Genomic DNA, 15,000 nt, shown 5'->3' with positions numbered 1-15,000 from the left:
CCGCGAGCAGCTCGTCTGCTCTGTAGTGGAAGCTGGAGCTCAGTGGTTTGTTTCTCTCGCTGCTGCTGCTGTAAAAGCCCCACAATCCTTCATTACAGGCCTTCACGCCTTCTCTCACCGTGGAGTCGTAACACTGTGACTGTGGAAGCACAGAGCACCGTTCTTCTGTTCACATTGTGCTGGAGTCTGTTATGATGCATGGCAGCGCGCAGGTTCTTTATTTGTAGAGTTTAGCTCACAATCAATCTTTAGTTGTTGAGTTCAGACACCGGCTGCAGAGAGCAGAGTACCAACACACGAACATGAAGCCGACCGCGTGTGGCTGTAGTTGTGACGGGAGCAGAGGAGGAAGTCAGGTGACGTAGTTTAAAGAGCGACGGAGTCGTGAATGACTCGGCGTATCTTCATACAACGCTTCGTATGATATCCTACAAAATGTTCCTCATCATTTGTTGTGCGTTTGCCTACAAAAGTCCTGCAACACGTTTCAATATTTGCTCAAAAAGATGTTGAAATACTGATTTAAAGTAACTTACATACTTAACTAACGCCATAGTAATAAAGTACTTATCTAAACCCAAAGCAAGTAGTTTTGTTTCAATTCACAACTTTAAGTTTCACTTTTTACTTCAACAACGCGGTAGGTGCAGTCTGGTCCGTCTGACGCATTAGGATGTGAGTGATAACAGTTCAGTCTGTGTGGGGGGTCAGCAGGTAACAGTTCAGTCTGTGTGGGGGGTCAGCGGGTAACAGTTCAGTCTGTGTGGGGGGTCAGCGGGTAACAGTTCAGTCTGTGTGGGGGGTCAGCAGGTAACAGTTCAGTCTGTGTGGGGGGTCAGCGGGTAACAGTTCAGTCTGTGTGGGGGGTCAGCGGGTAACAGTTCAGTCTGTGTGGGGGGTCAGCAGGTAACAGTTCAGTCTGTGTGGGGGGTCAGCAGGTAACAGTTCAGTCTGTGTGGGGGGTCAGCAGGTAACAGTTCAGTCTGTGTGGGGGGTCAGCAGGTAACAGTTCAGTCTGTGTGGGGGGTCAGCGGGTAACAGTTCAGTCTGTGTGGGGGGTCAGCAGGTAACAGTTCAGTCTGTGTGGGGGGTCAGCGGGTAACAGTTCAGTCTGTGTGGGGGGTCAGCAGGTAACAGTTCAGTCTGTGTGGGGGGTCAGCGGGTAACAGTTCAGTCTGTGTGAAATAAAGTGGAAGTGGAATCTGCATTTCTATATATATATGTATTTATATATACATATATATATAGATGTATTTATTTATATATATATGTGTTTAAAGAGAGGCGGATACGATCAGCCACCACAGCGAGCTGAGCAGAGCTCTGTGTTCTTCTCTCCAGTGAGTCGGTCGAGTGGTTTCGTATCAGCTGCTTCGTGTCTCGCTCTGTTCGCTGCTCTGAGGAAACATCACGTCCGCGTCCTTTTACTCGCCGCATCTCTTCAAGCTTGGTTTGTTTCTGCAAAGTTTCGATATGGAAAAAAAACAAGACGCAAGTGTAGATTGAGAAATATAATTACACACAGCGTCCATCAAAGCAGGAGAGAAGTGAACAGCCTGGACCTTCAGATGACTTCTGAATACACTCCTTTGAAGCGTTTGCTCTGAAGCTATCCAGCAGAGTGTGTGCTGCAGGTGAGCTGAAGGTGAGCTGAAGGTGAGCTGAAGGTGAGCTGAAGTCTCCGTCACTGTCGTCGTGTTGTGTGAACGGGGACGAGAGAGGAAAGCAGGACGGATATTCAGAGCTTACACAGCATTACCCAGCGTCTGCTCTCAGCTCGGGAAACAAGAAGAAGATATAGAAACAGATACGATGCTGAACACATGCTCACACCATCCAATATCTCCTCCTTAGCAGAAGACAGCAGCTCCAGCAGACCCTGCCAGGGGGGGGGGGGCTTCGTGCGGTCCCAACTATCGATTTATTTTTGCTCAACGTTGGAAAGTCAGAAGCGATATTATTAGTTTATTAGTTCAGGGCCTTACGCACTGGAAACTCGACGGGCGTTCGATAATCTTCACCCAGAAGGTCACGCTACCTCAGCGTGAAGCCGGAGAAGATCGACAAGCTGCACGAAGCATTGATCTCTCTGCTGGGAGCGAGCCAGTATCAGGAATATGTATTTTACATTGAAAACATCCACAGAGTTCAGAATACTTGACTGATAAATCATCTGAAGAGAGACTGAAAAGAAAACCTCTTAAACAAACTCTGAATTGACTAAAATAAGAAATCCTCTGATTCTTTCGCACAGAACCAGTGTTGATTCAACATCTAAAGTAGTGCTTTGAACGTTCCAACGTTCCAACGTTGGAACGTTCGAACGTCGTAACGGTTGAACCTTTGACCTTTGAACGTTTGAACGTTTGAACCTTTGAACGTTTGAACCTTTGAACCTTTGAACGTTTCAACCTTTGAACGTTTCAACCTTTGAACATTTCAACCTTTGAACGTTTCAACCTTTGAACCTTTGAACGTTTGAACCTTTGAACCTTTGAACCTTTGAACGTTTCAACCTTTGAACGTTGAACCTTTGAACCTTTGAACCTTTGAACCTTTGAACGTTTCAACCTTTGAACGTTTCAACCTTTGAACCTTTGAACCTTTGAACGTTGAACGTTTGAACCTTTGAACCTTTGAACGTTTTAATGTTTGCTAACAGCAGAGCTGAAAACAACGTTTCCTCATCAATTCAGCTTTTAAATAAATAAAGAAACATCGATGTGATCATGAACTCATTAAAGCCAATGAGCGGATGAATTGTCCTCCAGCATTAATAAACAGAAAAACAAACCTCAGTGAGATGTTGGTTTGGGTTCCACGTTCCTCAGAACCCTCTCGGGTTTGATTTCTCTCTTCGTGACTTCACTCTGGAGTCCGTGGCCTGAGCGGAGAGCGTGATTACCGAGGAGGCGATACGTCTTAATATCATTTTAATAAATGTATTCAGCAGATATCTGGAGACCACATTAGAGTGAAATTGCTTCAATTCAACACGGTTAGAGCGTCGCCTGCTGTTTGTCATGTGCACACTGAAGCCGGGTCCGTTGAGCACCGTTAGTCCGGAAGAATGAATGAATGTTCTGTTCCTGAGACGATCGGGGGGGAACGTCTCCACCGCGACACCCGCAGCTCCACCAACCAACACACTGGGACGAAATAATGGAAACAGCCTGCAGGGGGAAAAAGAGCCAAATATGTTGGCTTTAAAATATGTTTGACAATAACTGGAATTATATCGAATATATATGTGATATTTCAAAACATGAAGTTAAAAAACAGTCAAGAAAGAGTTAAAAAGTTGGTGTTTGAGGAGTTCCAGAAGAAGCTTCTCAACACTCAGCACCTCTGTGACATGAACCCAATAGAATCCAGCAGCTGAAGAATCCACCGAAGCTCGATGCTCAAACGATGAATCTGTCAGCGATGTCAGTAGCGCTGGGCCGGCCGCCCACGAGAGACGAGGAGCAAACAGATAAACTCTGACAACTGGTTCAAACCTGTTTTTGTCTGACTGTCAGCAAGTCGTCTTCTTCTGAGTGCGTTCACGCAGCTCGTACTAACAAAGCGCTGGAAGTTTGTGAAGTCTGTAACTGCCACCGGACGTTAAGTCAAACTCAACAGCGAGGCCCAGATGCACGAAGAAGAAATGACTTATTAACTGTGATTGAGTTCATGCAACAGTTTAGAAAATCGACAGTTTACGGCGTCGACCTTTAATTGAAGGTTCCGGTTTACGAGCCGTCGGTTATCGGTTCAAAAAACAAGCGTGCAGCTAAAGTTCATGCAGAGAATGAATGATTATGATTTGTGTTTCCTGAGAGGAGAGTGATTGGGGGGGGGGCAGGACAGTAAATCTGTCAGACGGGCGGCGCGTGTTAAACGTCCTGCGCTCCGCTCACAGACCCGTGCTTCAGTAAAGTCCTGTTCTTCGGGGCTTTGTCTCTTTGAAGCGTCACCGATGGGTCGGAGCAGAACTTTCCGTCAGACAAACATAAAGCCAGCGACTCTGCTTCTCTGCCGCTGCACCACAGAACAACAAGCTGAGAGACGCTGCAGAGTTTTACTCCCAGTGATCGATGCACCGCTCTGTGCAGATGTGATGCTGGATTCTTATTCTGCCAGATGCAAACAGGTAGAATAGAATATAAATGTACTTTGTCCATTCTATTCTATTCTATTCTGAGATGTGTGTCTGGTGGACCGACATCGTAACAGTCGATCGATCATCCCGTGGACTCGTCCAGCATTCGTAGATTTCACACTAAAGGTTTGGTCTGTTGTTCACAGGAACTTGATTGAGGAAGAAAGACACACACAGGTAGATGAGTCCAACAAACATCTTCCTCCAGCAGGCAGATGTTTGTTCCTCGTGTCAAAGTCAAGTTTCATGTTTTCTCACGTAACTTCTGTACTTCGGTAACGGCACGGCACTGCCACGTACTCATTCCAGAGCTTTAGTGCTTCTCGGGAGTGATTCATGATAAAAATCATGTGATTGATTTTGGCCAAAATGTCAGAGCTGATTCTTGCTGTGAGGAAGTTGCTGCTGAAGCAAAAGAACAGGAGAAGAAAGCAGCGCGTTGTGTTGTTTGTGTTGTTTGTGTGAGACGGGACTACTGTGACAGCTAAACTTAGTCACAGTATTTGTCTGTGCCTTATTTCGGTCTATTTGTAGTCATTTCCTGTCTCTTTGTGGTCATTTTGAGTCTCTTCCTGGTCGGTACGTGTCTCTTTGTGGTCATTGTGAGGACTTTCTGGTTTGGTGTCTCTTTGATTAACACCATGTAGCTGAAGGCCAGGGGCCCTGATACTTTGGCCCTTGGACCTGGCTGGTCTGTTCAGTAATCGATCCACTGCAAAAGCAGCGAGGCAGAGACGTACAGAGGAGGTGAATGTTTGTCATTTGTCCAACAGACCGAGGTGCTAAGTGGTTGACTGGTTGACAGTTGGGGCAGTTATCGCCTCATAATACAGCCTCCTGCTTGCTTCGATCCCTCACAACGAGTGTGTCTTTAAAGTGTGTGTGTGTGTGTGTGTGTGTGTGTGTGTGTGTGTGTGTGTGTGTGTGTGTGTGTGTGTGTGTGTTGCTCAGTGACATCCAGGCTGCACAATGTCTGATGGGATTTCGCTGCTGACTGAGGCTGCGTGAAAAAGAAGCTAATAAAAATGTTTATTAAACAATTCTCTGTGGCACCAGGAGCCATTCATCTCCCTCTGCCTCCACCTGTCAACCCCCCCCCCCCCCCCACACACACACTGTGAGTCATCTCTGCTGCATTTAAAGCAGATTTATACAGTGTCGCGGTGAAGCTGCTTTGAAACAGAGACTCTGCTGACTCCCACAGTAAATAGATGGATCCAACAAAGCTCCCACTGACGCAGGATGTCAGATCTCATTGGGTCAGCTGAGCAGACGGTCTGTTGCTGTGTTGGTCAGTGAACTGGTTAATGAGCTGTCTGTCAGGCTGCAGGTGGAATAGTTGCATTCATAGAGATGAAATAGAGAGGAAACAGATTCATCAGTGGGAGGGACCCTTTTTTTCAAACCGTGTGCACGAGCATGATGCACAGATGCATGCAGAGGGTTTTACATATCTGTATATTTCTACGTCGGTTCATATACAAACATCAACGTATCGTCACACAGCGGTTTGATGATATTTCACAAAAAAGTTACTCATTTTCTACCAGTAACGTGTCTATTTCTGCTCGTTACCTGAATAGTCTTTTTAAAATAAACGTCTTCACAGGAAGCAACTTAGTTAGGTTGAGACAACGACACTACTTAGTTAGGTTGAGACAATGACACTACTTAGTTAGGTTGACACAACGACACTACTTAGTTAGGTTGACACAACGACACTACTTAGTTAGGTTGAGACAACGACACTACTTAGTTAGGTTGAAACAACGACACTACTTAGTTAGGTTGACACAACGACACTACTTAGTTAGGTTGACACAACGACACTACTTAGTTAGGTTGAGACAATGACACTACTTAGTTAGGTTGACACAATGACACTACTTAGTTAGGTTGACACAACAACACTACTTAGTTAGGTTGACACAACGACACTACTTAGTTAGGTTGAGACAATGACACTACTTAGTTAGGTTGACACAACGACACTACTTAGTTAGGTTGACACAACGACACTACTTAGTTAGGTTGAGACAATGACACTACTTAGTTAGGTTGCGACAACGACACTACTTAGTTAGGTTGAGACAATGACACTACTTAGTTAGGTTGACACAACGACACTACTTAGTTAGGTTGACACAACGACACTACTTAGTTAGGTTGAGACAATGACACTACTTAGTTAGGTTGCGACAACGACACTACTTAGTTAGGTTGAGACAATGACACTACTTAGTTAGGTTGACACAACGACACTACTTAGTTAGGTTGACACAACGACACTACTTAGTTAGGTTGAGACAATGACATTACTTAGTTAGGTTGCGACAACGACACTACTTAGTTAGGTTGAGACAATGACACTACTTAGTTAGGTTGACACGACACTACTTAGGTTGAGACAATGACACTACTTAGTTAGGTTGAGACAATGACACTACTTAGTTAGGTTGACACAACGACACTACTTAGTTAGGTTGAGACAACGACACTACTTAGTTAGGTTGAGACAATGACACTACTTAGTTAGGTTGAGACAATGACACTACTTAGTTAGGTTGAGACAATGACACTACTTAGTTAGGTTGAGACAACGACACTACTTAGTTAGGTTGAGACAATGACACTACTTAGTTAGGTTGAGACAACGACACTACTTAGTTAGGTTGAGACAATGACACTACTTAGTTAGGTTGAGACAATGACACTACTTAGTTAGGTTGAGACAATGACACTACTTAGTTAGGTTGAGACAATGACACTACTTAGTTAGGTTGAGACAATGACACTACTTAGTTAGGTTGACACAACGACACTACTTAGTTAGGTTGAGACAACGACACTACTTAGTTAGGTTGACACAACGACACTACTTAGTTAGGTTGACACGACACTACTTACAAAAAAACTGTTAGGTTTCGGAAAAGATCGTTGTTTGGGTTAAAATAACTACAACATTGTTGTTACTGAAGTACAGAAGTTACATGACAAATAAATCAACGTTGACTTCTTGTTGTCTGCTGGCTGAAAGATCAGTTTCTGTTTGACCCGCCCTTTGTGGGTTTTTCTGGAATTTATTCATGATTACGTGGATTAAATATGATTTAATTTACTGCCACTAGTTTAAATATAGAGTGTGAATAAGTCTAATTCTTGATTAACGTGAGAGCTCGGTGTCAGTGGTGGAAGAAGTCGTCCAAACTAGCATCACTGAAATCCAAAACCACTACCGAAATATGAAATTCCTGCATTTAAAGAGAAAGTATGCACTTATTATCAGCAAATGGTTCTCAAAGTATCAAAAGTAAAAGTAATCATGATGTTGGAAAATGTTAAACTATAGTATTAGATTATTGTTTCATATTTTATGTTAGTTTTTAGAACAGAGCGTCATATCTTGTGAACTCATCATACATGTTTTGTATGTAATACCTTAATATGTAAAGTAACTAAAGAAGAAGAAAAAGAGCAATGTTCCCCACTGAACTGTAGAAAGTCCTTTCACACAGAATGTGAATATTTAGAGAAGAAGCTTTATAAAGTGAATCTGAGCTGGAAGTTGAAGAGACGGTTGAAGAGTCTGAAGGACGGACTGAAGGACGGAGATCTGATGGGAAAGAGAAGTTGTCAGCTGACGTCCCTGCAGATGTTCCTGATGTTTTCTGTCTGAAAGCTGACATCACGGTCTGAAGACAGGAACTCAAACTGCAACCACACGGCTGCAAAGAGGTGGAAGTAAAAGCTCCGACCAATCAGAAACGATCCGCTGATGAGGAGCGGAACTCTCTCGCTTGATTAGTTTTCCTGATTGATTCACGTTGATGGTTTTGTCTCCAGTTGGTTAGATGGGACGTTCCCTTTGTAGTTGGTTGATTAATCCTCTGATTGCTTTGATCGGCTCATCGGTCACGTTGTTTCCCGTGTTGTCGGTTAGTTAGTCACGTCTGTTTGCTCATTCATGAGTCGCTCAGTGAGTTCATGAGCTGATGAAGAACTCAGTCGGCGTCAAACCCACGAAAAACAAACGACAGGAGGATCTCCGTCTGTGAATACATGAAGGAAGCTTTCCACATGTTCTTCATGCATTCAAGACAAATAGATACTATTCATGAACTCACCTTTGATTCTCTGATTTAAAACCTCAGAACTGTTTTGATCTTCTGTTTTAAAGCGACTCCTCTGGTTGTATAGAAGTCTATAGAACAGGGGTGTCAAACTCATTTTCACTCTGGGGCCACATCAGCATCACGGTCGCCCTCAAAGGGCCGGTTGTAAATGTAAGACGGTGTAAATGTAACTACGGTACTCCTAACATAGTTAGTTTAGTTTCCCGGGATATCTGTGACTTCCACAACACGTACTTCCAGTTGTGTGATTTCTCCTCCGCCATTGTTTCCTGTTGCTGGTGCAAAATGCATTCTGGGATATTTGGCTGTCCCAAGTACAGACAAGTCACCTCCGATGCATCCCGGGTAAAATGGGCAGAGCGAGCCACATCCGGGCATTAGGGCCGTGCTTGGCTCGATGTGAACTTTGAATTGGAACAGTACTTGGGCTGAGACTGATGACGTTTCAGTACAGAGAAGTACGCATGTTGAGAAACTTGTTGGAAATCCTCTTTACGGGCTGTTGCATCTCCTGTCCACCTGTTGTGATAGTTTTAATGTCGGCACACAGACAACATGCCATCTCATCACTTCGACTTTCTATCTCATAATTTCGACCATGGGGATATTTTTATTTTCACATCTAACTTTAAATTTTTGTAAAAAAAAAAAAAAAAAAAAATTTTTTTTTTTTTTTTTTTGCTGGCGGATTCGTGGGCCACATAAAATGACGTGGTGGGCCGGGTCCGGCCCGCGGGCCGTATGTTTGACACCCCTGCTATAGAAAATGACTCTACTTCTCTCTTGATGTATTCCCTCAGTAAACATTTTAAACATGAGTTTATGTCTCAATCTCTAGTTTCAAGTCTTCTTCAATACAGCATGATGTTCATTTAGTACATTATGGTCCATTTAGAGTCACACAGACCATAAAGCAGGGGATGCTTTAGGGCGGGGCTACACGGTGATTGACAGGTCTCTAATAGACCATAAAGCAGGGGATGCTTTAGGGCGGGGCTACACGGTGATTGACAGGTCTCTAATAGACCATAAAGCAGGGGACGCTTTAGGGGCGGGGCTACACGGTGATTGACAGGTCTCTAATAGACCATAAAGCAGGGGACGCTGTAGGGGCGGGGCTACACGGTGATTGACAGGTCTCTAATAGACCATAAAGCAGGGGATGCTTTAGGGCGGGGCTACACAGTGATTGACAGGTCTCTAATAGACCATAAAGCAGGGGATGCTTTAGGGCGGGGCTACACGGTGATTGACAGGTCTCTAATAGACCATAAAGCAGGGGATGCTTTAGGGGTGGGGCTACACGGTGATTGACAGGTCTCTAATAGACCATAAAGCAGGGGACGCTTTAGGGGCGGGGCTACACGGTGATTGACAGGTCTCTAATAGACCATAAAGCAGGGGATGCTCTAGGGGTGGGGCTACACGGTGATTGACAGGTGTCCAATAGACCATGAAGCAGGGGATGCTTTAGGGGCGGGGCTACACGCTGAATTCATCACAGACCTGTTTTAGTGTCAGAGGTCGTCTTAAAGACTTCACACTGTTTCAGGAGCAACAGAGAGCTAATAGAGTTATTGAGGCTTTGAAGGCTTAATTACCCAGAGCTCACAGGGACGACGGGACACGACGTCAAGTGCTGTGTTCACTCTGCACGGCGGAGCGACCTGTTTACTCAGCACAGGTTCAGTAAGCACCTCCTCCATCTTTGTTTCCCGCCCATTAGTTCCCCCCGACCGTTAAAAGGTTAGAGATGGTGTGTGTGTGTGTGTGTGTGTCTGGGGGTGAGTGTTTTATGGATATTCAATAGGGAGGGAATCACACACACACACTCTCACACACTCTCACACACACACACACTCACGCAGTCACTCCCGGTCTCATCAGTGTGTGTGTGTGTGGGTCTGTGTGTGTGTGTGTGTGTGTGTGTGTGTCTGTGTGTGCGTGTGTGTGTGTGTGTGTGTCTGTGCGTGGGTCTGTGTGTGTGCGTGGGTGTGTGTGTCTGTGTGTGTGCGTGGGTCTGTGTGTGTGTGCGTGTGTGTGTGTGTGTGTGTGTGTGTCTGTGTGTGTGCGTGGGTCTGTGTGTGTGCGTGGGTCTGTGTCTGTGTGTGTGTCTGTGTGTCTGTGTGTGTCTGTGTGTGTGTGTGGGTCTGTGTGTGTGTGTGTGTGTGTGTGTGTCTGTGTGTGTGTGTCTGTGTGTGTCTGTGTGTGTGTGTGGGTCTGTGCGTGGGTCTGTGTGTGTGCGTGGGTCTGTGTGTGTGTGTGTCTGTGTGTGTGCGTGGGTCTGTGTGTGTGTGCGTGTGTGTGTGTGTGTGTGTGTGTGTCTGTGTGTGTGCGTGGGTCTGTGTGTGTGCGTGGGTCTGTGTCTGTGTGTGTGTGTGTGTCTGTGCGTGGGTCTGTGTGTGTGTGTGTGTGTGTGTGTGTGTGTGTCTGTGTGTGTGCGTGGGTCTGTGTGTGTGTGTGTGTGTGTGTGTGTGTCTGTGTGTGTGCGTGGGTCTGTGTGTGTGCGTGGGTCTGTGTCTGTGTGTGTGTGTGTGTCTGTGCGTGGGTCTGTGTGTGTGTGTGTGTGTGTGTGGGTGTGTCTGTGTGTCTGTGTGTGTGTGTGGGTCTGAGTGTGTGTCTGTGTGTGTGTGTGTGTCTGTGTGTGTGTGGGTCTGTGTGTGTGTGGTTCTGTGCGTGTGTGTGTGTGTCTGTGTGTGTGTGTGTGTGTGTGTGTGTGTGTGTGTGTCTGTGTGTGTGTGTGTGTGTGTGTGTGTGTGTGTGTGTGTGTGTGTGTGGAGTTTATTAAAATGTCTCTTCCTACAGTCTGGTGATAAATGAACGGAGCTCCCACTTCATCACACGCTTTCTGATTTCCGGCGTCACACTTCAGGGAATCTGCTTCATTCGAGTTCACGGACGGTTTGTGTAACACGAGCGAGTGTAAAGACCACACATCAAGGCTTCCCCACACTCCAGAGAGAGGGAGGGAGGGAGGGGAGGGGGAGAGAGGGAGAGAGGGAGGGAGGGGAGGGAGAGAGAGAGAGGGGGGAGAGAGGGAGGGAGGGGAGGGAGAGAGAGAGAGGGAGAGAGGGAAAGAGAGAGAGCGAGGGAGAGAGAGAGGGAGGGAGGGGAGGGAGAGAGAGAGAGGGGGGAGAGGGAGGGAGAGAGGGAGGGAGGGGAGGGAGAGAGAGAGAGCGAGGGAGAGAGAGAGAGGGAGGGGAGGGAGAGAGAGAGAGGGAGAGGGAGAGCGGGAGAGAGAGAGAGGGAGGGAGAGGGATGGAGAGAGGGAGAGCAGTTGAACTTCCTTCTTAAATTCGGAGGGATTTCCTCAAATCCACAGTTTTCTCTGAAGGACAGAAAACATTCAAACTTCAACAAATGATTTGAGAGACAAGTCTGCATCACTCAGACGTCATGTTTTAAATATAATCATTAAAAAGTGGAGAAAAAGAATCCATTAGTGTCGTGATGTTCTGGGCGGCAATATTGTATCGATCTTTTATTATATAAACTATTAACATATAACGCTGACAGCAACAGCTGTTCATTGTGACGCCATCATGGTGCGTTCAATTGTAATCTGTAAAAAGTTAGTTATTGGTGAAAAGAAACTGAATCCATTAGTTAGAAGATGTTTTCACAGCGACATAAATAGATATTAGAGATTAATTATGAGCTGTTTAACTTCCTCACACGAGCTCTAAGCTGCTTATCGTTCATAATTAAAATGACTAATTCAAAGATTTCTTTCTTTTATTAATGAAATTACAATCTTTTCTTCCCTAACCATTTGAATTGTGTCTTTGTATGCATAACACCAGATGATATAGAGACGACTTAAAGACAGTGAAAGGAAATCGTGCTGATAATAACTGTTTTGGTTAATTGGCTTTAGGCCGATTAGAATTGGAAGTGAACTTTATCTTTTTTCGAAAAAACAGATGTTCACAAAACGCATCGTTTGCAGCTAAAAGTTAGTAAAAACTTGCAATACATCGCACCATTTGATATCGCAAAAAGATGAACAACCAAAAAACTGTTTTCGTTCTCTGAGCTGAACTTCCATAGAGTTTAAAGGTGGAAGTCCTTCATGGTTGTGTTGCTGACTTTAAACTTCTTCTCTGTCAACTGACACGCCTCCCCAGGAGAAGCAAAGAGTGAATACATGAAGCAAAGAGTGAATACATGAAGCAAAGAGTGAATGCATGAAGCAAAGAGTGAATACATGAAGCAAAGAGTGAATGCATGAAGCAAAGAGTGAATACATGAAGCAAAGAGTGAATACATGAAGCAAAGAGTGAATGCATGAAGCAAAGAGTGAATGCATGAAGCAAAGAGTGAATGCATGAAGCAAAGAGTGAATACATGAAGCAAAGAATGAATGCATGAGGCAAAGAGTGAATGCATGAAGCAAAGAGTGAATGCATGAAGCAAAGAATGAATGCATGAAGCAAAGAGTGAATGCATGAAGCAAAGAGTGAATGCATGAAGCAAAGAGTGAATGCATGAAGCAGAGAGTGAATGCATGAAGCAAAGAGTGAATACATGAAGCAAAGTGAATGCATGAAGCAAAGAGTGAATGCATGAAGCAAAGTGAATGCATGAAGCAAAGAGTGAATGCATGAAGCAAAGAGTGAATACATGAAGCAAAGAATGAATGCATGAGGCAAAGAGTGAATGCATGAAGCAAAGAGTGAATGCATGAAGCAAAGAATGAATGCATGAGGCAAAGAGTGAATGCATGAGGCAAAGAGTGAATACATGAAGCAAAGTGAATGCATGAAGCAAACAGTGAATACATGAAGCAAAGAGTGAATACATGAAGCAAAGAGTGAATGCATGAAGCAAAGAATGAATACATGAAGCAAAGAGTGAATGCATAAGGCAAAGAGTGAATGCATGAAGCAAAGAGTGAATGCACGAAGCAAAGAGTGAATACATGAAGCAAAGAGTGAATGCATGAAGCAAAGAGTGAATACATGAAGCAAAGAGTGAATGCATGAAGCAAAGAGTGAATGCATGAAGCAAAGAATGAATGCATGAGGCAAAGAGTGAATGCATGAAGCAAAGAGTGAATACATGAAGCAAAGAGTGAATGCATGAAGCAGAGAGTGAATGCATGAAGCAAAGAATGAATGCATGAAGCAAAGAATGAATGCATGAAGCAAAGAGTGAATGCATGAAGCAGAGAGTGAATGCATGAAGCAAAGAATGAATGCATGAGGCAAAGAGTGAATGCATGAAGCAAAGAATGAATGCATGAGGCAAAGAGTGAATGCATGAGGCAAAGAGTGAATACATGAAGCAAAGAGTGAATGCATGAAGCAAAGAGTGAATGCATGAAGCAAAGAGTGAATGCATGAAGCAAATGAGTGAATACATGAAGCAAAGAGTGACGGTCCACAAAGCGATGCGTGACGTGGCGATTTCTTTCACGTGTTTGAATATTGTGAGATGATTTCCTCCAATAATATTTAGTGTTGTGTGTTTTCTGTCATACATATATTTATACATGTGTATATATATCTATATATAAACAGCCTCTTTCCGTCCTGCGTCTCAGGTTAATAAATTGACACATTGTTCTTTGTGCCCCGGTTCCTCAGATATCCGCGGCCTGCAGAGCTTCCTGGACCAGACGTCCCGTCAGGGCGTGGACGTGGCCCTGCAGCGAGTGGACAGGAACATCAGCAAGGTCTTCACCAACCTCTTCACCACCATGAGGACCGAGGAGCTCAACCGCTACCGAGACACCCTGCGCAGAGCCATCCTGCTGCTCAGCCCCCACGGAGCGCACACCTTCATCCAGCAGGTCGGTTTCTACTGCAGCGTACCCGGGAGTGAGTGCTTCTCATGTATGTTTGGGAACACGCTACATGCATGTGTGCAATACAGCTGGGTTTACAGTGCGCTGTATGTGTGTGTACATGCAGCAGATGGGTGTAGCACATAATGAATGGATGACAGCACATATGTTTGAACTTTGTTACAGAAACAAAAGAGTTTGCAAAGAGATCAGATGAGTGTTCATGAAGAATCTGTAATCGTTTGTCCGTCCTCTCACTGCCGAACTCTGCAATCATTGGTAAGCCTTTAGTGTGTGTGTGTGTGTGTGTGTGTGTGTGTGTGTGTGTGTGCACAGGTGTGTGAGTGGCCACCTGGAGTGACAGATGGAGCTGATTGGTTCACACACACACTGAGTATGAAGGCCTGTCCAAGGGAATGAAAAGTTGCTCAATATTTAGTTACAGTTTTCACCATGGCTCCTGTCCATGGTTCATGTGTGTGTGTGTGAGTGTGTGTGTGCGTGTGTGTGTGTGACACCTGCTACTTTTTGCAGATTTCTCTGAATAGTCAACTTAAGGTTGTCGTCATAATGTCTGTTGTACGAAGAAAGAGCTTAAAAATCATTTTGTAGGATTGAATCTTCTGTTGCTTCACCTTTAACATCAATCACTCCATCAGGGTTTAAAACGTCTGTTGAGACAGCGTGAAGACAGACATCGTGGGTAGTTCATGGATCAGCACGTCTGTGCAGAAGGTGGTCGATACGTCTGCAAACCTCCGCACATCAATGATCATAACTGAGAGTGAATGATTAAAGAGCTTTCAACAGCTGACGTCATCAAACACATGTTGTCGTTTTGTCTCAGCCATCCAGACGAGTTAAGAAGCTTCAAAGTGAATGAAAGCTGTTAACTCTTCAACACTCACTTAACTTCTGGACTTTGGTTGCTCGTA

General features: G+C 44.7%; 1 protein-coding gene across 1 annotated transcript in view; it reads left to right on the top strand.

The window, feature by feature from the left end:
• Nucleotides 1-15,000, top strand: part of LOC306795233 (glutamate receptor ionotropic, delta-1-like) — a gene marked incomplete at both ends in the record, with an annotated part of 197,423 nt that overhangs the window by 118,703 nt on the left and 63,720 nt on the right. Inside the window, one exon of the mRNA XM_079293676.1 lies at nucleotides 13,866-14,071. Within this exon, the coding sequence (XP_079149802.1) occupies nucleotides 13,866-14,071 (206 nt within the window). The remainder of the gene's footprint in view (nucleotides 1-13,865; nucleotides 14,072-15,000) is intronic.

This window comes from Melanostigma gelatinosum (genome assembly GCF_949748355.1).
Source record: "Melanostigma gelatinosum genome assembly, chromosome: 21".
Lineage (NCBI taxonomy): Eukaryota > Metazoa > Chordata > Actinopteri > Perciformes > Zoarcidae > Melanostigma > Melanostigma gelatinosum.
The sequence above is the reverse complement of the archived record's forward strand: the minus strand, read 5'-3'. Positions and strand labels throughout refer to the sequence as shown.